General features: G+C 40.1%; 1 protein-coding gene across 5 annotated transcripts in view; it reads right to left on the bottom strand.

Annotated features, from left to right (window-relative positions):
• slc4a2b (solute carrier family 4 member 2b) overlaps window positions 1–23,903 on the bottom strand; it is a 43,622-nt gene that overhangs the window by 3,975 nt on the left and 15,744 nt on the right. The window contains exons 5-23 of one of the 5 annotated variants that reach the window (XM_030122982.1): window positions 18,829–18,997; window positions 18,478–18,704; window positions 17,574–17,698; window positions 16,524–16,744; window positions 14,232–14,368; window positions 12,432–12,612; window positions 12,207–12,342; window positions 10,675–10,942; window positions 9,528–9,636; window positions 9,227–9,411; window positions 7,270–7,486; window positions 6,980–7,186; window positions 6,375–6,523; window positions 6,103–6,297; window positions 5,420–5,647; window positions 3,921–4,010; window positions 3,663–3,829; window positions 1,858–2,111; window positions 900–1,069 (exon numbers count right to left, since the gene is read on the bottom strand). In XM_030122982.1, coding sequence (XP_029978842.1) covers window positions 900–1,069; window positions 1,858–2,111; window positions 3,663–3,829; window positions 3,921–4,010; window positions 5,420–5,647; window positions 6,103–6,297; window positions 6,375–6,523; window positions 6,980–7,186; window positions 7,270–7,486; window positions 9,227–9,411; window positions 9,528–9,636; window positions 10,675–10,942; window positions 12,207–12,342; window positions 12,432–12,612; window positions 14,232–14,368; window positions 16,524–16,744; window positions 17,574–17,698; window positions 18,478–18,704; window positions 18,829–18,997 — 3,435 coding nt within the window. Of the gene's footprint in view, window positions 1–899; window positions 1,070–1,857; window positions 2,112–3,662; window positions 3,830–3,920; window positions 4,011–5,419; window positions 5,648–6,102; window positions 6,298–6,374; window positions 6,524–6,979; window positions 7,187–7,269; window positions 7,487–9,226; window positions 9,412–9,527; window positions 9,637–10,674; window positions 10,943–12,206; window positions 12,343–12,431; window positions 12,613–14,231; window positions 14,369–14,931; window positions 15,230–16,523; window positions 16,745–17,573; window positions 17,699–18,477; window positions 18,705–18,828; window positions 18,998–23,903 lie in introns of those variants that run through there. The other 4 variants (XM_030122983.1, XM_030122984.1, XM_030122986.1 and 1 more) reach the window with 4 other exon arrangements.

Genomic DNA, 23,903 nt, shown 5'->3' with positions numbered 1-23,903 from the left:
TTGAATGTCAATAAGAGCATTCTGAATTCAATCCAGAACTTAACCGGGAGCCAGTGGAGCTGTTGGAGGACAGGAGTGATATAGTGAGTGAGTGGGTCCTAGTGATGCTGCGAGCAGCAGAGCTCTGAACTAATTCAAGTTTATGGAGGGATTTGTGTGTGAGACCAAAGAGGAGAGAGTTACAATAATCCAGACAAGAAGTGACAAGGCTGTGAACAAGGAGAGCAGTGGTATGGGGGGTGAGGGAGGGGCGGAGGCGATTAATGTTACGTAGGTGGAAGTATGCAGACAGTGATGTTATTGATGTGGGATTGAAAAGATGGGAGTACGACAGATGGACGATGACACCCAGACTCTTAACCTGACCTTTGACCTTTAAGGACATTTTTTTTGGGGGGGGGCTTTTGAGATAAATGACATCAAGTAAAAAGATTAATTTTGTTTGAGGAAAAGTGAATTAATAACATCTATGTTTCCTTTTAGATGGTGTGATGGTGGTGGATAAAAGGTAAGAAACGTGTTGATTTAAAGTTTAGACTTCAGTCTAAACTTTCAGTGGTGTGGACGCTCATGTTAATGTTAAACTAAATAAATCTCTATTTTGGACGGCCCTTAACCTCACAGACAGATATGATGGAAAAAAGAGGAGAGGAGACAAAGTTAAACAAAACAGTACAGAATAAAAAACAGGATGGAAAAGAAAAAGCACTGATAAAACCATCGCAATTATTAGTGTTAATGTAACAAGATAGTGACAGATGGTGGCAGAAGAAGTAAAAGAAGAATGAAGAAGTAGCAAAAGAAGGAAAAGGATAAGAAGAAAAAGAAGAAAAAACAAGAAAAAGAAAAAAGGAAGAAAAAGGGGAAAACAAATAAAAGAAGGTGGCGGCTCCTCTGACCTTGCGCACATATGTGTGGTCGGGGTGGTACTTGGGCGGCATGAGCAGCAGCATCATCCGCTCTGTGAGCTGGATCCCATTGAGTGACATCACTCCCATGTAGAGGAAGATGCCGAACAGCACAGCCAGAGGGATCTGTCGCAGCAGGTCCCCGATGACGATAGACATGCCTGGGGACAGAACAGAGCATGAGCAGAAAGGAAATACACTGACAGTCAATAGAAACTTTGAGGTAGAAATATCTGCATATTTCTACTTGTAGGGGGGTTGTAATTATTCATTGTGGATTTATTGATGACTTAGTGCTCGGGTAGTTGAGATAATGATGAGCTGTCATGTTGTCAAGGTTCACTGCACATGGGTCGGTCTCTTTGCAAAAGTGGACCAAATACACATTCAGCAATACTCAGTGGGTATCTGCACAATTTGAGGATTGGTTTTGAAGGCCTATATAAAGGCCCAAAAAAGGCCACCATTGTTCGTCCAGTGAACAGCATCATCACGTCTATCACGTCAACAACGTCTCCGGGCACTGGGTATGGTGGAGGCCGGTTTGAGCTACAGTGATACAGCCAGGTGTATGAGCTGTTCCCAACCCACAATCACTGACCTGGTTGAACGCCACAACACCACAGGCTCTGTTGACGATAGACCGCGTCCAGGGTGAGAGAGAGTGACAACTCCAGAACAGGACCGCTACTGTTGTGACTTTGTGTTTGGCAGGTGCCATTTTCTTTTGTTAAGTTTTTTGTTTTGAAATTATTCTTGAAACATTAGATTTTTGTTTCTGTATGCCAATATCCTAAACAAATGATTCGTATGAAAAAATTCCAGTTTAGGGTTTCAAAAAAAATTATGTCAAAAAATATGGTCTAAAAGTTTTCATTGACTGAGTGTACAAACACCTATGATCTACAAGGCAGTTGTTTCAAGGACAGTAAAGAGGGTTTGGACTGACCAACCATGATGGCCACCAGCAGACCCGTGACCCTCTGCTCCTTCACCTCCTGGATACGAGGCTTGTCTCCGGGGGCGACGGCCTTGCTCATAACAGTCAGGGCGTTGACGTGGGTCACCGAGCGGACGGTCGCCGCTGCCATCCACGGCAGGCCAAACAGAGCCGAGCTGCCGCCCAGCACCACAATCAGCAGCAGGTCCAGATGGAACCCAGAACCTTTGACCAGCATCCGCTCCTTCTTACTCACTATCAGACTGTCGGCACAAGAAACAACGCGGTTCAATCAACAAATCACAGTCAAATCAGCTGGTGTTTTCATTCATCCCTGGTTTCTATTTGTGTCAAATAATTACAGTTCATAGTGATACATACTGATAAAAAGTTAAGGTGGACATGACATTTGCATGGTCATATTCAATAATTATGTACAGATGTCATTATGTGTAGATGTCATACACACATACATATATATATATATACAGTAGATATATTATTATATAATATATCTATATCTTCTTTCTTCTTACAGATACAGATTTATATATAGATTGTCTCATTTAGATTCCCATGATTGTAGCTGTGTTCTGGAACAGTGGGTTTAACGCCACTCCAGAGGACACACATTATATGCTGTGTGAATTAGGGAAATTTGAGAATTATGTTCACTTTTAACTGCTCTAAGGATGTACTCTTTAGTAAAATTGTTTGTGGTTTATTTTGATTTTCTTTGGTTGGATGATTATGAGAAACTATATTTGTAACTGATTTTACTTGAAAATTTGGGAGCTAAGACATGATGTTTGCAACATTAATTTCATTGTCTGCAAATGGGTGCAATATGAAACTGGTCCCTTAAAGCAGGACAGAGGGGCTAAAAATTTAAACAAGATGTAGACTAATGTTATGAAGCAAGTTTGGAAGCACTAAGGGTCTATTTTAAAAATAAATATTTACTGAGATAAAAGAAGCAATTTTTCAGATACATACAAAAATCCACATGTAACACAGGAAAAAGGACACAGAAATTACGCACTACTATTTTTTCGAATATCTTTTTATACTCTCACAGGTACATTTTGGGAATTAAAGTAAATATGCAGGGCAGAGTGTTTCACAAAAATGACCACTGTTACAAAATCACTCGCAATTTATTTGCGGTTAAATGGGCAGGTTCTGCATGTAATGCAGGTGGACATAATGTGTTTCGCACGAAACCTGGAATGAGACTGAGATTCATGAAAAACCTGCATGTGTGGATTAGAAAAAACACTGGGACTGACAAATTTAACACAGCGTCTTTATTTATAGCGGTATATAAGACCATTTCAAGCCATGTTTTCCAGATCAAATGCACTGACACCTAGGTAGCTTTTCCTGTCTCAATTTTGGTCCTATTTTTGGCCCCAATGCTTGATTAAAAATTCATAAATTTTGGGATGGCTCAGAGCTAGAGAATCCTGTTTTTTTTTGCATTTATCTGAGGTCATCATAAGGTACATGCTTGGGGGAACTATATCTATATTTCTCTTATTATTGGGTCTAAAAAAGCTGGCAAAGTGCCAGGTACCAAAACAAACCCAGTTTCATGGAAAGACCCAGATACATTAGGATCACAGGTCATAGTCATAAGATTGTCACTGTTTTTCATTGAAAGTTGGTGTAAATGTAATACAGGTCTAATAAAAACTATTAAGTTGGTTCTGCAACTAGATGTGATAAAAAGATAAATTTCTGGTTATGATTCCATAGTTTATTTGACCTAGTATTGGATTTGAAACACCGTTAGTGATTTGTTGTTCTCTTACGTGGTGATCTGTGTCTCCATAAAGATGAGGATGAAAACGAGCAGGGCGGGCAGACAGCAGGCGAACATCATCCAGATGGGGAATTCACCGTTCGAGCCCAGAGGACTGATGATCCAGCCACGCTTGTCAGGACTGGTCACAGAGAAACCCCTGGGGACGCTCAGTTTCTGGACAGAGGACAAAGACGGGTGACGGGGGTCTTTACAGCAACCAACAACCCAGTGGAAAAACATCCAATTAGGATTCATTTAGTCTTACTTGAGTGTACGTGTCTTGTATGCCGTAATCAATCAGAACCATGATGAGGATGGCAATCGGTACTCCAAAATCTCCAATGACCCGACGAATCTGAACACAACAGAGAAAGTATTAGTGTCAGCATTAGTTGGAGGATAATTGGTACAAAGTAAAGAGCTGAACTTTAACCCATAAAGACCCAAACATCCACTGGTGACAAAAAACATTTACTGATCTAAAATATGTAATACCTGTTAATCCCCTAATCTTGTCAATCCATGTAAATAATTGGTGTAAAATGCAGTTTGTCAACTTTTCATGGTTATCAGATATAACTCATTTGGACGTTTACTCTGTGTTTTTATGAACATCTGTATGATCAGTTAATTAAATACAGGGAAAAATATATGATTTACACTGAAAAATGCAAAATCCAGAGGATAATGTTAGAAAACATTATGATAAATCACTTAAGGTTAAATACAGAGAAAAATTCAGTTGGGAACTGCCAGAAAAGTAGCTCTGGGTCTTTATGGGTTAAAGTCAAATTCTTGGTCAACAAAGAGGTGAACAGTGGTAGAAGCAGGATGCAGATTCTTTGTATTACATTTTTCTAAGAATATTCACATACATAACAATTAAAAGTCCTACTTGTAAAAATCCTACTTCAATAAAAGAACATTGTTACTGTATATAGTATCATTAGCAAAATGTAAGTAAAGTAGTGAAGTGAAAGTACTGGTTTGGTCCCTTTGACTGATGCATTCTTCTATCTGACATGATTAGATTATTAATAGTGAAATATCAGTATACGCAATTTTTTACCATCTGAGATGTTGTTGAATGGACATATAGAAGAACATAAAATGGAAATATTTAAATTAAATTAAAGTACAGGTACTTCATATATGCACTTGCAGTACTTGAATATAATTAGTAAATTCCCTCAACGCTAAAAGTGAACGCTGAAAAAAAACAGGAAAGTGATAAAAGTTCTCTCCATTGGCACAACAGCTGCTAATGCCAGCGCACTTTTGGAAGGAGATTCAGGACACTAAAAAGAAACTCAAGCACAATTTTTTACCCAAAAGCGACTAAATGTGTGTCCCCCCCCGATCTAATGGACAATGAAATACTCACCTTACCTCAGTGCAATACTCACAACACATGCACCGTGTTTTTCTAAATCTTACCTGTATATATCCTACATTGCCTGTATATGTCCTTATTTGCTGTACAATTTTTCAATTTTAGATTTTCATATAAGATTTTTCAACATTTTGTGTGATATTTTCAAAGCGTTTTTTTGCAAGTATTTTTGCTACTAAACGGATTTTCATTGTTCCTGTTCCTGTGACAATAAAGATCTATTCTATTCTATTCTGGTTACAAACTGACGTATCATGCAGCCTTATCAACTTTTTAATCTGAATGTGCTTTGATTTGGGAGCATTTGATTCAGACTGACACATGTTCACTGTGTCAGACCAAGTTATGCTTAAGTGAATTTAGCGCCTCACCCTTCCAGGGAAGAATGCACTATTCTTGAACTTTCGCAGGTAGAAAGCGATGAAAAATGTCCCGGCCATGAGCACCAGAGAGAGCAGCGCCGTGTTGGGCTCGCCTAGGACCTTCAGTGTCAGAGGAACACTGCTGTTACTCAACACCACGGTGATGTTTTCTGCCGAGGCGTCCCATCCTGTGCTGTTGTCAAGGGAACAGCGTTTCAGTGGGTGGTCCTTGAAAATCTGCAGGTTGACAGAAAGAGTCCATATTAACACCCCCACACATACACACACACACATATATAAATACACTTGCTTTGACTGTTTTCCTCAAACTCCAGCACATATGTAGGTGGCACAACCAAACTTTCTGGAAAATAAGATCTGGATCTAGATAAGTCTGGAGTGAAACGACTTTCTGTGCCATAAAACTCAATAAAACTTAAAAATAACAAGCCTTCCGAAATCATAAGCCTGGATAATCATTAAACTCTCAATCCAATAAACTTTCAGGCCCAATCAATCACAGGAGATTTCAGGTGCACTTGTTAGAAAAACACACTCTTTTTGACCCTGAAAATTTGGAATATCAGTCAAAGATTAGTCTGTTCAGTTTAGTGTCACAGATGGAAGCCCTCTGTGTGCCAACAAAAACTTTGTATAATCAGGACGTCTTATTTTCAGAGTCTAATGTGTACCTTGCCAAGTTTAATGAAGGTCTCGCAGATGAAGATGAGGGAGATGAGGAAGGAGAAGATCTCCTGGGTGAAACGAGACACGAAGCGGACCAGGAAGCTGCCTTCAAATGCCACAGTGACAATCACGATAATGATGAGCCAAAACCCGATCCAGACGCGGCCCGTCAGGTACTCTATTTTGTTTGCTGTACAGAACTGTGGGGACACAGAGCCAAGTAAGTCAACGCCATTAATTATATTAATGAACAGTCAAGCTGAGTGCACTGACTTACACTATAAAAGGCTTCTTCAAAAACCAGCAGGGGTCCGGAGAAACCCACGACAAGTAACGGCTGAGCCCCCAGCAGACAGAAGATCACTCCCTGCACGGCTGTGGACACGATCAGCTCCGAAACACCGATTAGACCATCAGTTTTCTCACCTGAGGACAGAAGGACAAAAGCCATTCACACCAATGATAACACTGACAAAAACCAAACATGGAAGACTTTACTTTTCACAGCAAAGACACAATTTGGGTGAAATTCGAAGTGTGGAAAATATTTGGAGTACAGTGTAAAAATACTCTAGTAAAGATCTTGTATTAAAAAACAAATATAAATTAAAATGTATCAAAATACCAAAAAAGTAAAGAGTGAAAGTGAAGAATGGGCTGTATCAAAAAAAAAAAACCCCAAAACTATTAATGCAATTATTTCTTCATTATTATTATATAACTAGTAATATTAGGTCCCATTTTAATAAATGTGTGTACTATTGCATCCTGTATTCTCTTACAATACAAGTACAAGTATCTAAAATCTGTACTTAAATATAGTACTTGAGTAAATGTTCTTAGGTACAGTCCTCCACTGGCTGAAATTCCCACATTACTCACCTAGAAGGCCTCCAAATGTTATGGCAGGAGAAAGAGCAGCAAAGTAGATAAAGATAACAGCCGCCATGCACTGACTGTTCAGCGCGTCCTTGAAGTCACTGATGTACTTTGGGTAACGGCGTTGGACATCTCGTATCAGCCCACCAAAGGGGCGTCCAGTGCGTCTTAAAGGGTCGTCTGACTTTTTCGTAGGTGTGAGAAGGGCCTCTGTTTAACAGGAAAAAAGAAGGTTATTACTAACTTTTCAACTACAACTGAAATTCCTGTGGATTTAAGTGAAAGATCCTCACCCTTCTCTTCAAAGCTCTTGGGCTCCTTGGCCATCAGTTTGACCCCTTGCTCCTCCCTTTTGCGCAGCATCTCCTGCTGGAAACGAGCGACGGAGCGGAGAAGCTCATCACCACCCATCTCTGATGGTGGAAGCACGATGCTGCAGTCCAGGAAACTGTTGATGGCATTCAGCAGATCCTGTCGGTCATCAGCGAGGTAGGCTGCCTCATGGAATTGCTAAAAAAAAAAAAAAAAGAAGAAAAAAAAAAAGGAAATCCTTTAACCAGTGCCTTGATGGTATTACAGAGAGTTCAGGTGGGAACACTCATGTCATGTTTTAAACCATTTATTGCGACAAATGGTAATACAGTTAAACTTGGTGCTGATGGTGCAGCTTTATTGCCGACAAAAAACCTGAGAGCAAGTCACAGTGACATGAAGTACCAGAACTACTCTGAGCCACATGGCTCGGACCTATACTTTATATACGTATTGAAAATACTTATTTCATCACCTATCAGGCTTGCTTTGGTGTAGATTTATGCTGCAGCAGGTGAGACTTGAATATAACCTTCATGATTCCTTTGCTGAGTACATCATTTCTTTTGTGAGCCTTGTTTTTTTTCCTCCCCTCCTTACCTGATAGGAGGGAGGGAGTGGCCTTGCTTCAGTGGTTTTCTATTACTCAGTGCAGCTTATGAACAAGTCAAACTATTCCCAAAAGACCTAATTATCCCAAACTGCCATATTATATTATAAACACATATACATGATAAATACTGCATACAGTGAACAATTCTCAACTTTTCCCTTTTGATAACATTGTTTTTCAGCTTGTATGTCTAGGGGTATTTTCCATACATGTCTTCATTACTATTTGTTTGCATAACAGCATGAATCAACTTTTTGCACATCATCTGAAATATGACACCACAAAGTCCTCCCTATACAATCAATCGGTCTGTCAAATTTTTTATATAGTACCACAACAACTCTTAATAAGCCAATTTGTAGACACCCAACAGAATCCTCCAAGAGCAAACCCTTGGTGACAGTGGTGAGGAAAAAAACTTCCATTTAACAGGCAGAAACCTCATGGAGACCCTGGTTCTTGGAGGATGGTCGTCTGCCTTGACCAGCTGGGGTTAATAGAAGAGCTGTGTAGGGCAGAAACGGGGCCTTTGGGGGTGTAGACTAGAAGGTGGAGGCTGGGGTGGTTGTGGCAGTTTGCCACGGTTTAGTTGAGCTGAAAGAGCAGGAAGTACTCGGCAAAGGATCTGAATTTAAAGACCATCTGATAAGTAAGGATGAGCTGGACTTGGATGACTACTGGGATCAGCTGACAGTCAGCTGACTGTCAGCTGGGCACATGACTATCGTGTCCTGCATGAATTTACGCAAAGCTTCATTAACCCATAAAGACCCAGAGCTAATTGTCTGGCAGTTCCCAAATGGATTTTTTTCTATTTGTAACCCTTCTTAAGTGATTTATTACCATTTATTCCACTATTATGCTCTGTATTTTTGCATTTTTAAATTAAAAATCTGTTATTTTCCTGTATTAAATTAACTGATCATGTAGATGTTCACAAAAGCTCAAATTAAAGTTGAGGATATCAAAAACAGAGAAAACTGAAAATAGTGACTTTTTCAGTAAAATATATCATTAACTGAACATAAACCAAGTGTCTCTATCTACTGTCATTGATCCAACTCCATGGGTTTTACTGGTGAATCAATGATGTAGAAGAGGATGGTGTTTCCACATTCACTATAAAGCCTCTGAACGTCCAAATGGGTCATATCTGATGACCATGAAAAGATGATAAACTGCACTTTACACCAATTATTTTCATGTATTGATAGGATTAGTGGATAAACAATTATTATACTTTTTATATCTGTAAATAATATTGTCACCAGTGGATGTTTGGGTCTTTAAGGGTTAATAACACAAAAAACAGACACCTCACTAACCTTGTCAGACATGAGTGTGGAGATGGAGCGTCCAATCTGGTGGTAGTCCATGCTGGTAGTGGGGGGTCCCAGTAGAACAAAGAGGAACCTGACAGGCACAGGAACCTCCAAGACAGACTCCAGCTCCACTGCTTCCTGCAGCCGCACAAATGCCATGGTGGGCTGCTCCAGGAAGTCCACACTACCTGGAAGAGCATTGCACATTAACAGTCAGCATGAGCACAGTGCTACGGTACTACAGAGAGCACAAGTGACTGTAAAACTAGGTTGTTTTTTTGAGGAATTGGTAAAAACAACTCACCTACAAGGACGACCGTGGCCTCTGCATTTTCAGGAATCTTCTCCAGCAGTTTTAGCTCATGTTTGGATTTGGACCGATGCATGCCAGGCCCCAAGTTCGGCTCCTTCTGCTGAAGGAAAAAAAGAGGAAGCACACTTGAGAAAAACTGAAACAACATGTATATGGGTCAATATGACTATAAGGTGCCTTTGGTGTCCCCCCAGCAGAATCCAACTGTCACCATGAACACATTAAAAAATAATGAAATACTGGGGTTTTATTGTGAACGGTCAAACACTTACACATACAGCAGTGCAATTTTAAACCTCTTGAAATGTGATGTTATTATTTTATATAATTTTCTTTGAGGTAATGTGTATGATTTGTACACTGCCCTTCTAACTTTACTGAAATCGATGTGTTTAAATAAGAAAAAAAAATTCAGTGCTTTTTAGATGTCATTATACTCAACAAGTTTTTTCGATAAAACAAGTCACTTTGATCATTCATATTTTATTTTCATAATCATATTCAACATTCTACACGTGCCCTTGAAATTGTTGTCCACACTGTCACTTTGGGGGAATCACCCCCTTTAATAATCTGGTTGATGACATCACTGATGACATCATCATTTTGAGTGTCTTCATTGGAGGTGGAAACACAGTCTACGATAGTATTTCCAGTTCAAAATTTTCATCATTTTGTGTTTGTACATAGATGTGGTCAACCTTAGCATGTCCACCCCGTCACCACAAAATACCGTTTCATATACAAGTTTTCAAAAATTCAAAATATATTTGTTGAACATTACTCAGTCCTCTTCAAAGATGACCTACTGACCAACTCAAGGTCTAACATGTGGTCATTAAATGCTAACTTTAGCCAAAACTGTCCACCCTGTCACTTATTTTTATATTTTTACAAGGTGGACATATTTGTTTCATATTTTGTGGTCTGCTTGTACTTTGTCTACTTGCAAAAAATGTGTTAAAAATGTTGGAGTTTGACCAACATGCATTCCTAACAGCCTACAGTCGACTTAACACATTGAACATAAAGTTAAGTGGAAAATCGTATTTTTTTTCTGGACATTTTGAAGTTTGAAAGACACCTTATAGTGATATTGACCCACATATCACAGTGTGTAATTTATACTCTGATTTACCTGAACCTCATTCTTGTCCATGTCAATGCGTGTGTCTGTGTCCCCCGCTGAGAGGCCCATCAGGGGATCTGTGACCGACGGCTCCAGCTGATGGATGTGATTGGCACTGTGGTGGTGGGTGATCAGACTGCCAAGGCTGGCAGCTGAGATATTCCTGGGGAAAGGGCTGCTGTGGTCCTTCTCATCGGACGGGTGACTAGGGGAAGCAGGGAGATGCAGAGACAGGTTGAGGAGGAGGAAGAGAGGCTGTGACAAGGCATGAAGCCACCTAGCAGCAAGAGGTGCACAGCGGTGAGAAAAAACATGCTTTAACAGCTGTTCATACTTGTAGTGAATATAGTACAACACAGACTTTTCAACTCTGCAAAAAAGGTAAAGGTATTGAGTGCATTAATTTACTTGCATGTCAGTAGGATTTAAAAACTACTGCATTGATATTCATGAAACTTGCTTGAAGAGGAGGGCATGGGCTAAGTCTGAACCCCTTCCAATTTGGATCAGATCCATTAAAAAGGGAGACCTTTACTAACACTGTCAGGCGGAACATTCGATTGAATTACAGGACTATGAGGTCTTGGCAGAGGTATGTACAATAAACAAATGCAGAAGAAAATTACTTGAATTTTTTGTGAGAGTGACTTCACTCAGGTCTAAGACCTCAAGTTGGAAACCATTAATTTAGAAGTGAATCTCTGATAAATACCAAAAACTTACAAAGTTACCATTCTTAGGTATAATTTTGGAATACCTGTGTTTTACTTGAGTATTTCCATTATAGGTTTCCACCGTATGACATTTCAAATGCAAATACTGTATTTTCTACTCTAATTCTAATGTATCATTTTTAGAGTTTTAGCTGCTAGTTCATTTTCAGATAAAGATTTTACACAATTCACCAAGCTTTTAAAATGGAAAAAGTCACAGAAAATGCCACACAGGGTCACATTACACACATGTGAGTTGTTAACTTTTTCACCCAATTCTATCCTGTTATCTATATCATCAAAACTCAAGGATAAGCCAAAAAGACCAAAAACTGAAGATATATTTGTAAATCAGAACATTTTCTGTCCTGTCTTCTTTTCTCTCCCATTAAGGATATGATAAGCAGCCAGATTTAGTATCTGTCCTTGTGCATAAAATTGGATTGTGCTACTAATACTTTCATATAGGATTTTTCATTATTATACTGTACTTTTACTGACAAAGGATCTGAGTGCTTCAACCATAACCCTTCATAGGCCCATAGACCCCCTGTTTCTGAACCATAAAATCCTTAAATTAGAAAGTTAAAGTTAAGTGTATAACTAATGGTGTTATCATTATAGAGTCCCCGCTGTCAGATCTGAAATATAAAATGACATATTAGTAGTAGCAAGATTATTAGAAAACCTTGGCTAATTCTCCTAAGGAGGCTCTGCCAGAGTCCTGGAAGTCATAAGCTGCCAAAATCCCCATGACAAGTTATTTAATGCCTCATTAAAAGCAAACCTGCACTGGCTTGTTTGTTGCATTCTGGTGCAGCCACTCACCTGTGTTTAAGCAGCAGGGCTCTCAGGACATTGGCACGGTCCTCAGCTTTGATCTGATCAGAGATGATCATCTGCTCCACCACCTGGTGGGCGATGCCAGGCAGGGTTTTCTGGTCCAGGTCCAGCAGCACGGCACCTGAGGACGCACGTACACACTGAGCTCAGTCATCTCTGAGCCACGGCGCTGATTTTCAGTCACAAATAGGTTTAATCTCGCTGTCCTACCGTGTGAGATGGTCTTCCTGAGCTCCAGCAAACTTCGGAAAGACAGCGAAGCCACGTGAGGTTTTCCCCAACGGTCCGTCTCCTCCTCCACATCCTCCTCAAACTTGATCCATCTGGCCGTCTCCTTCCACTGCATCTCTTGGTTCTTGTCCATGGTCAACTCATTCAGCTCCACAAATACCTACGAGCACATCATGCAACAACACAGAAAGCAGACAGTTTGTTCCAGGTAAAACAAGGTCAAAGACGCCCAGACAAAGCGACATGCAGGTAAAAATTACAATGTAACCAAAGTCCTTAGTCAGCATGTAAACTCAAAGTCACACCTTCAGTGGAGCATTTTGTTTGGGTCTTAGACAAGCCAGAAAACCAGCTCCATGCTTACCAGGATACTAGGTGAGTTATTTAAAACACTCATCACACACACGGGTGAAATCTCTCTGAAGGTAATTAACAAAAAGTTCAATAAATATCCCAAATATAAAAACTTTAAACACAGTCACAGCCTTGAAAAATGCTAAATGTCTGACAAAAGACTGACTTGTAAAATCCTTAAGCACCAACCAAAATATCTCAGCATCCGATGTCTGTTAAATGGTTATCATTTGTACCTCATGCTGGTCAGCCATAAGCACAGACGTGACCATCTTCTACTGCATGCCTGTGAAAACACGCTCACACTGGTCAAACCTGACTCTGGCCGGTCACCCAGCCTCACCTTCTGGTACCGAGCCATTTGACTGGCATCCATGTCCAGCAGGAAGCCTTCCGGACGCGATGCAGAGCGGTACAGAACCACTGGTAATGACTGGAGGAGCGAGATGACGCAGAACAGGACTCAAACACTGACACAACCGACAGTGGCACAAAAGGAGGGGACCCTTGTTTCTATACACATGCCCGTGGGTAATTCATCTCAACAAGACGAACGCAAACACCTGACAGGGACCTGTTGTTTACCGGGGCTGCTGGGGGCTCATTGAGGTGCATGAGAATGTGTGTGTGTTAATAAAACATAGCGCTCCCTCTTTTCAGGAGCTCCCCGTGTCTGGTTACCTCTGATCCTCTCTCCCCTCTTTTTCCCTTTCTGTGTGTGAAAGGAAAGAACTCATTCATTCATTTTTAATTGTCTCCTTCCTCCCTGTCTATCAACAAAAGTGTGAGGGAGGGAAAGAGGGGAAAACATTTCCCAGGATTTTCCATCATACAGGTATTTATATAATTCAAAAAATAAATCTAAACCAGAAATGGAAATAACTGCCTAGTAACTGTTCTGATTCTGTTCCTAACAGGATAATTTATTCACACCAGTAATTAACATACAGATCATATAAAGGAATCTACTGAATATTCATAGGCAAAATAAAAAAGACTTACTTTCTAGTTAGAGTCAATATGCGTAATCTTTTTTACTATACAACATAATACAATGGTAACTGGGTATTTATGGCAAAGAAAAGTGAACTTAATTAAATTACCAAAAGCTTATAACAGTTTAATGGCTGAAATATTAATAAATATATTAGAAAAGTTGCTGTCCCAGTGGAGAGTTGACTCTTGTTTACTTCAGAACCATAGACTGGACTTTCCATACCACCAACAGTAAAGAAAAAACACAAAAATTAATTTCCTAGAACTCTGTTTTTACCAAATCTTTTAAATAACAAAATTCCACTTTTGTCAAAATCCATTTAGACACCAACAGCAGGATAAGAGCAGGGCACACCTCATCACACTCTAAATGATCTGTATCTGTGCCATAATGCTTGAGAAGGTCAATTAAAATGAGTAATGTCTCACCTCATGAGGGGTGCGGTCCTGTTTACGACTCCTGGTGCTTGGCTCTTTATGGTCCTTCCCAATGTGCACCACTTGACCCTTGGTGCTCTTTCTGACCAAGTGTCTGCGTACACCAGGAACATCTTCAAAACGATGACCTGGTGCAGAAGAAACAAGATGGTTCAATGTGTTATATGTCCATTTGGAGAGGATTATCTTGGCTGTAGCTCTGTAGCATCTTATTTTAACCTTAAACACAGATAACATTGTAAAGAATATATGACAAACATACATTTGAAAGAACAGTAAATAAAATCTTCAGATCAGGCTTGTGTTGACCTTTCAACCCAAGTTCAAATCTCAGTGCATCAAGTCGCAGAGTGCCAGGCTCCTCTGATTTTGTATTATTAGTCCCACAAAAGGGAGTAGGGTTACTCAGTTACCCAGCCTGGCAGCAAACCAGACACTGAAAGGGATGTGGATAGAGACACCGGATGGCAAAGATACGGCACAACACTGTGAATCATCCTATCAGGTGTTAGAGTTCAAAGATCAGTGGAACTACTGGCAAAAACCCATCACAGAAAAAGAGAAAAAAAACTTCAAACAACGACAAATGCTGCAAAAAATTAATAATCTATAATTCCAAGTCTTAGCTTGAGGTTCACATTGACAAACATGATTTTACAATGTTAAAATGTATAAATACAAAGTGTCTTACCTTTATCAGAGCTTGTATGTATTATGTAACACACAGTAAAGCTTTGGAGTTTCTTCATCAATACTTTAATTCATTATCTAAAAACCAGATGTCCGCTCAAGAAAACAGAGAACTCCTCACCCTCAGCACCTGGAACTGTCTGACACTAGGTTTACTTCCACTCTCTTCATTGAAAAGGTCCACTGCATGGAGTGGCCACTGGTGTGTGAGTAAAGTTAGAGGCTGCACTCTGACTTAAATCAGTCCTAAGTGGTATGTGGAGGGTTTTTGGTGGGCGTATGGTTAGAGCTGGCAAGGCAGTACGATTACGTGACCTCCTCTCAAATTGGGACGTGCCACTTTTGCAAGTGGCAGGTTTTGACAAATTAAAAAAAAAAAAAAATCTGCCATTCCTTGACCAGTGGATGACCCCATGGGGGTTGAAACTATCAAAATGCATCAGTGAGTGAGGTGTTAATTTGCTCAGGTCGAACAAAAGGGGAGGTACGGTGATCTAATAATTCCTGTTGTTGAGCAGCAGCCAGAGACAGCACTGCTTTCCCAGGATGATTTACACTGGCGGGAAGTAGATAAAAGAAGACACAGAGAAATAACTGGTGATGAACTTTAGTCATAAGCCACATTATGACCAAATATTGTATCAGAGCACATATAAAGCTCATATCTTCATTCACAGTCATTTATGTTGCTGTCTACTCTACTTAACTCTTCTCCTTGTTTCATTCCATTAATGATGACGAGGTTGTGAACTGAGGGCCAAGTTTCACAATTAGCCACCATGTTGGCTTGGGCCTGAATCCAGGGGCCTCAGCTGACAGCAGGAACGGCTAATTTAATAACGTGGACCTGTCTGCCACACTCTCTGATAAGCTGCTGCTCTCTGCTGAGGGGTCGGCTCCCTGACGTAAATCACCCCGACCCCGAACACAAATTCATGCTGTGCCGGGAACGTCACAAGGCGGTGGGGAACAGCATGCAATGTAGTGGTACCTGAGGCGGCCCCTGCCCTCGCTCAGATGCTTTTGGTGGTATCCGAGCATCAGGAAAACCAAAACTTTAATACCTCATGTGATGAAGAGTAATGAAGCGCTATCCAAGATTTTTCTATTTTAAAAAAACAACCTCTGTTTTGTATTTATAGCATCCCCTATTAGAATATGAAAAATACAATGAAAGTGTAGTAAATCAGTTAAGGGTAGCAACCACAAAATACAATGCTCATGCAGTTTTAGTCCTGTACTTGACCTTCATTGTATGTAAATCCCTATCACACTAACCTTAGTACTTTAATACATGCACAAAATGTCCCCAAAAAAAAGCAAAATAAATTAATACGGCACCTGTATGAATATATGTTTTGATATAAAAAGAAGTTAATTACTTCATAGTTGCGTTTACCTTAGATGTGGTCAAATACTTTAAAACATCTTCAGGAACATGTTTTTAAACTCACACACAACTATAATTCAGCTTCAAAAGTTTGTATCTTATAGAAGCCACCTATTAGATATGCATCAACTGACAAATAAGGCATTCATCTGACAAAAAAGGCAAAAATCATTTCAAGTATACATGAACTTGCCCATACTCACTCTTAATGCCATCTAAATCAGCGGAGGCCAGGGTCTGAGCCTCGCTCTCGTCAGTGGGGATACGCTGGTACTTGGCTTGCTCGGCACCCGTCATGTTGCCTGTGCGCCGGCGCTCTTGCAGGTCGTAGCCGCGGCTGGCAGAGGACACCCGGGCCAGCGGTGGGTGTTCAGATGGCACTGACTGAGGAGTTGGAGTGGAGGTCTCAGGGGAGGATGGTTTGCTAGAAGGAGGCAGGGTGGGAAATAAAGCTGAAGCTCACTCAGTGACAGCTACTGAAGATTAGTTTTTCTGTTTTCCTCAAAAATGAACCCGTATCTCTACAGTGTGTTTGCACTAATTGCTTGGTTATCATCTCTTGATCTGTGTATGCAATACTTCCGTTGCTGCTTGCACTGAACTACATTCTGATTTCTAGATTCAGAGCAACAAATGTAAATCCACAAAATACTCACACACTGGAATAAAGATAAAGGAGGTTTATCTAAGTGCTCTAAGGCAGGTCATAATAGGATCATAATGGACTCACCTTCCTTGAGAAGTAAATGTTCCGCAGTATTTAAGGAGTTTCTAAAGTGACACTGTCTCAACTATCCTCTTTTTGTATCAGCACGTTTCATCTAAACAAACCCTCTGTGAGTAGCTCACTCTCTGGCCAAAAACAACCAAAGTGAACACTTCTGAAGTGCAAAAGTAAATGTCACAGGTGGAGCCAGGGGCTGTGGAGGTGTGTTGTGTCGTCTGTAACGACAGATATATGGGTCTGTGAGGAGGGGATTGCTCTGGTCCATCAGATCATGCCCAGCAGGCCCACTGGATGCCTGAGACATGGTAACGTACACTAGCCAATCAGACGTGTTTCCTATGCGCTCTCACCCGATCCAAACAACATCACAGACACTGAGAACGTTTCAGCAACATGACAAAAACATGTAATCATCACAGCAGGTAACACATGATTACAACCCTCAACCTTATGGACTGTTACCACTGTAGATAGTGGAGGGTTCTATTTTTTTTATTTTTATTTTAGGAACCTGTTTTTGACTCACTCTGTGGAGCTTGCATCTTCATTATCCACCTCCACTGCAGACTGCGGTACGATACTCAGCTCACGTGCTGAGTGAGGGCTCTCTGTATCAGGTTTGGCCATTTGGTCTTCATCTGAAACAAAGAACTGTAGAGAGAAGACAGAGTGAGAAAACAGACAGAAAAAAACTATAAAACTGTGACAGATGTACAAAAAAGAATTTATGGACTGAGGAAAAACAACTCCAAAGACATTACACAGGTTCTGCACCAGTGAACGCTATTAAGTTGTGATCTGGGCTGGTTAAATCTGGCGTTGTTTAGTAAAGTATCATAATAACAACCTAACATGAAACCCACTGATGAATGATTAAGACGATACTGAAATATTCATAGAGGAAAATATGGTAATTGTACAGCAGTAATCCAACGGGGTAGGGTATCTATGGGCATGTGTACAGTAGTACATTCTTAAAAGAGCATTCATGTACTTCAACAACTTACAAAAGAGGGAACAAGTGAACAAACAAAAATGCAGATGAATAAGCCATTATTCATTTCTTTTTACAATCTAATGCTGTTTTTATACTAGTTAGTGGTCCATGAGAGGTGGATCATTATGAAATGGCATTTGTCTTAACAAAAGACCTACTGTGCTTGAAATAGTTGAGTAGTGGAGGGATGGGTCAGTTGAGCATAATATACTGTATGTATTGTTTCAGTGCACAATACCCTCTCTTCATGCATTCTGTGTTTTTTGTCACCAAGTATAAAAACCATTACTAAGATACATAATCATTAATTATCGGAATAGTTTTCACAAGACTACACAATTACAACCACTACAAATGACAACAAATCACACAAGAGCTCAGTAAGTCTCATTCCCTGTCCTATCAGAGGAACAGATCTGGAGTCAGTTTTTACCTCCACATCTTTGACTTTCTCTGCCTCAAGAGGAGCAGAGGTTGACTCGCTACCCTCTTCTTCCTCTTCCTCCTCATCCTCGCCTTCCTCTATGGGGCCACTGGTGGAAACATGGCTGCTCTTGTGATCTTTGTCCTTTCTCCTCTTCTTGCTGCCCTTCTTCCTGCGGCCCTCGTTGGGCAGTTTGGACAAAGGTCGGTGGATGTGGTGAGAGGAGTGGCGGTGGTCTATGGGAAAGAGGAGTGAAAAGTTGAGACAGTGCCGTATTATTTACAGCTTTATTGATAGACATGCAACAAAAGCTCAAAAGAACCACAAATTAAGAGTACAGTTTTATCTAAATATATTTACATTCAATGTCCTCCTCATGGTAGTTGTGGTGCTGCTCATCAGGTACAGCAGCAGCGGGGCTCAGGATCTGCTGGAACCGCTGGACGCCCAAGGCTTTGTTAAGGTCCCCATCATCCTCCTCTTCAGGGCGTGGAGTCCCATGTGATGATGAGGCAGTTGGAGCCTCTGGCTGTAAATATACATTAAGTGAGTGCACAATTAGAAATTCAAAAGAAGACAACAAGAACACGTAAGGAAAATTGCAGACTGAGACTGTAGCGAGGCCAAAATGCCAGTACGGAGCCTGGTCAGTTGGTGAACCATGTCTGCCTTTCACATAAACCGTCACTAGAGGGAGTTCTGCTCCTGCAAGCATACCACATTCAAAACATCATATGACAAGTCTTCTCATGGTTGCCTTCTTCAAAATGAGCCTTAAATTGGAAACAATAGCCATGTGCTTTGATCAGTTACACTTTTTCCATGCAGTGATGTGACAAGGATCATGTGAATGATAGTAGATCTGTTTTCTTACAGCTGGATGTCGGGTCCTGCTGCGACCCACTCAGTTAGTGGGATGTTGTGATAAGGATAAGCTGTGGCGATAAACGAAGGGGTACTGCACTGTGGCCACGTTGCGGCAGACTAAATGTTGCCATGACTACTGTGCAGATGTCTCACATCCTGCTGCGAACCCTCCCTGTGGCAGAGCTCAGGGGCCATGGGTCATGTGATGGTACCTGAACAGGTTCTCAGGACACCCAACATGCGTCATATATATTAGATTTACCCCAGGGCTGCAGGGAACTGCTTCTTCCACCCACACTTGTTTTTGGCTCTAGGTAACACTGGTTAACAGCTGAGTAATACTGGGCAATTAATCATATTTTCCATCCCTGTCACTGCAGTGTGAACATGAGCAGTTTGGTGGGTAGTGACAAAATGTGGTCAACAAAGACCACTTGTAAAAAATAAACAGCACTTCTGCCACTTGGGACCATTTTAGATTGGGGAGATGACATTTTCCAAACACATGAATATGTAAAACATGCCAAACAGTCACCTTTAGGTTAGCAGTGCACCCATTGATGGAAAAAGACTAATGTATACAGCTTCAACATTTGCTTATCATCCTATCGTCCTCATATCATATTCAGGAAATCTTTCCTACCACATGTCATTGCACTTTACAATAAACTCACCTCTGCCTGATGTTCAAACCTGGTCATAAATCTATTTCCACTATGCACTTTAATGTAATTTATGTTCCCTACTAAAATCTCCACTTTTATTTTTACTCACTTTTAGATTATAGTTTATTATTGCACCTTACTGTTTGATTGTCTTGGTTTTTTACCAGTTCGGTCTTTATAGTTCTTATTCTTATGTATAGTGTGTTTGCTCTTGTGTTCTATGTTTTATTCTTGTATTCTATTTTTACTGTTTGTCATGCTGCTGTTGCTGCACTGCAATTTCCCAGTTTAGAATCAATAAAGTATATCTATCTATATCTGTGCAGACCTACAGCTGAGGCATATTCCACTTTTTCATTACTGAACATATGATATGAGGCAGTATGAAAAATAACTTTGCATTCCCATGACCCATGTATCCATGCTGTTTTTCCCTCAACTGCTTTTGCATACCTCACACAGGTGAGAGTACAATGTTCTACACCAAGCTGCAGATCAGCAAAAATGCATAGGTAAAAAAAGAGACAGGTCAGCCTCGCACATTCATAGGCACACATCCAATATTGACTCAAGCTTCAATCAATCATATAGCCTATTCTGCTAACATGAGATACAAAAAGAAGAGTGAACAAACTTTCCGTTCATTTCAGTGACCTCTAGAATGAACTGTCAGACACAATTGAGCACCTTAAAGAACAGATAACACAGACAGCAGATCCTCGCAAGCCAAGATGGTCTTAATGGAAAATGAGTCACTTTTAAACTAAATACAAGCAAAGATCAGCCAGAGAGACACACATTTAAAAATGGTTTATAAGACAGTAGTTCAGGTCTTTGCACATCTTTCTACACTGTCTAGCTACATCCTGATATCTAATTAGAAGAACAAAATCAAATCCAAAACCCTAAGTGCAGATATTTCCAGATAATTGAAACCCTTGGAGTGCTGTTACACAAGCTGGTAGTTTATTTTTACAGAGCTCTCATTCATATCATGGTTTCACAGTGAATCCCTAGAGGTGGGAGAGATGTGTGAGGGATTCTCAAAGAGGTGAGAGAATTTTCCACAACTGGAACCATGTGCAAAAACAATCCGAGGGGAGCTGAGCAAAAACAAAACTGACCAGACAATGAAGAAAAGCTGGACAAAGATCCCTATTTTCTGACTAGACCACACAGCTTTAAGGGACTTACCTCACTCATGGCAACGTGCACTTAGTCACAATCTGGTGGAAACAAGTGTCAGTGCCCTAAATCATGTCAAACTGGAGCTCTGACCGTCAACACCTCGATTAAGAACTACAGGTAGGAGGCATCCCTCTGCCTGTGCTTATCAAAGCCTCGTGATACCCTAATCAGAACCCTATCGGCCAACCTGCCACCTTCAGCAGTCTGCCCATTGTGCCAGGGCAGAATAAACAAGACTGTCGATCTCGCTTTGAGGACGAATGCTGCCTGAAAGGACAAGCCGTGTTTGAACAGCCAGGAACAAAACCTCTGGTTGACATTCATCTCATTTTAACTTTGCCACACGGAGCCTAAATATTGACCAAGGTGCTTCGAGTCAATGCACTTTGAAGGGCAATGCAAATGGATAAACAATCTTAACCTTACACTTTTTTTTAGAAGATGCTTTTTTTGAAGGCTAATATTGACAGAATCTGTTATAAGTATCAGAAGTGATATTTATATTAAGAAATATAAAACCAGCAATGTGTCATGTTTACAGCAGAAATGACTGAAACATATTTGAGGTTAATCATTTGACTAGGGAACAAAACATTAATGTGTGGAACTACAGCAAATCATCAATCAAACAAAATGAAAGAGTGTGGAGGATTTTAAGGAGCAGTTGATCATATGCACAGCATTTGTAGTGAGAAAAATAGAACCAGTGTCCCTGTATCTCACTGGTGTGTGCCATCAAGAATCAATAAGAACTTGAATTTGCCAGGTTGTCGGGTACTGCCGGTATGTTATGTATGAGTCCTGTGGTCTTGATGCAGGAGATCAATCCCCCAATAGAAGTGGGTGGTACTTTCACTGGAGGAGAACTCAACTAATTAAATGATAGTCCATATATGACTTTTATCAGTGCTAAATAGTAACTATATTGATATCTGTGACCATTTCCATGTTATAAGCCATCAAAATATGACCCATTATGATTAAAGGCAAATATTTCAAAAATCCGTCAAAAATCAAAATATCTCAAAACTGTGAACAAACCTTATAGACATTGTCCCACAAAGCTACATATAAAATTGGAAATTAATCTGACCAGCAGTATTGGAGAAGAAGATTGTTGAAATCTAGACATTGGTGACCTTGGGTATGACCCTTCAAAGTCACTCAAGGTCAAACGTCACGGACCCAAATGAAAGTTAATACATGACTTCCTATCAGTGCTCAATAGTAACTATATTGACATTTATAACATGAAAGTTAATACATGACTCCCTATCAGTGCTCAATAGTAACTATATTGACATTTGTAACCATTTCCACGTTATAAACCATCAAAATATGACCCATTTTAAGTAAAGGCTAATATTTAATATTTCACAAATACATTTTGTAGAGATTGTCCAAAGGAAGTTACATATAAAATTTTAAGTGAATCTGACCAGTAGTTTCGTCAGAGAAGATGTTTGAAGAAATTGCTAACAAAGATGATGCCGGACAAAGCGCTTTCACAATAACTCATAGCTTATCAGCTGGAGAGATAAAAAGGGATTAGTGCTTGAACATTTCATTCAGACTACTCATCTGTCTCGATAACAGTGACATGAACCTGGTAAGAGCAGATCAATACCATACTGAATTTGAAGGCATCTTCACTTATAGGAATTGGTAGGAAAAAAAGGATGTTTTTCTGTCTAACCAATGGAAGCTCAATTCACCAATGAGCTCTTGTAATTTAACACTTAGGCCCGATATAAGTCAAGAGAGGCATTACTGACTAGAAGATGCATACAAAATAGAAGAATATTTTTGATTTTTGACTAGCATTTATTCATTTAAGTGTAGAATAGACATAAAATAATAGTCAGTAGCAGTAATGTGCTGTCTGTTTCAGTTTCAGCCAGTCATGGCTCTGGAGTATGAGGCAGACACTCGACAATATGCAGAGGCCGCAAAGCAGATTAACTACATGAAGTAGGCTCAAATCCCACACAGTCAGCAGTTGGAGGGGAAGAGGAGAGATAGCCTCAGGATGTGTTCATGTCATACAGTGTGGCTGATGAGTCTTTGCATTCCTACATATTTCAATGCCAGCCTGCAAGAAGATCTGGGGTGGATGACATGCTCAGACTTTCTCATTATTACAAAAGAACATGCAAGTTTTAACACTGTTGCAACTCTCCTCTCTACAAACTCTGCAGAATTTCACAACACTCCTATTCCTATTACACTGATATTTACTGTTAAAGGCAGGAGAATATTGGATGGAGATGCAAATGTCAGTTTTTTTTTTTTTTAAATTGACACCTCCTCCTGTTAATTTAAGATGTGAAAATACTGTATGGAACAAATGTTTTTGTTTTTAGCCGTTATTGCAACAGTCTAAACTCCTGGGTCTATTGAATGGTGGAAGGTTATACAGTCTGTTAGATACATGTAGAGTAACAGGAAGTGATGACGGTGAGAGTAATAAAACATCATGGGGATGAGGTGGTGTAAACAGGTGGTGTAAACTTAACTGTTCCTGCCATTTGATTGCACACTTCTACACAGCAACTGGTGTTACCCAGAGACAGCTCACTATTTCACAGCCCACTTTTAGCTCTTCCTGACCTATTACAATTAAAAACAAACAAACCTGAGGGCTAGACAGAGAATCTGAAAGGAAGAAAAAAAATCTTTCTTCTGTAAGTTTTTAAAGGGGTGGATTGTTTAAAA

Source organism: Sphaeramia orbicularis, chromosome 20, assembly GCF_902148855.1.
Source record: "Sphaeramia orbicularis chromosome 20, fSphaOr1.1, whole genome shotgun sequence".
NCBI lineage: Eukaryota > Metazoa > Chordata > Actinopteri > Kurtiformes > Apogonidae > Sphaeramia > Sphaeramia orbicularis.
Note: the sequence above shows the minus strand (reverse complement) of the source record. Positions and strands in the feature narration are given on the sequence as shown.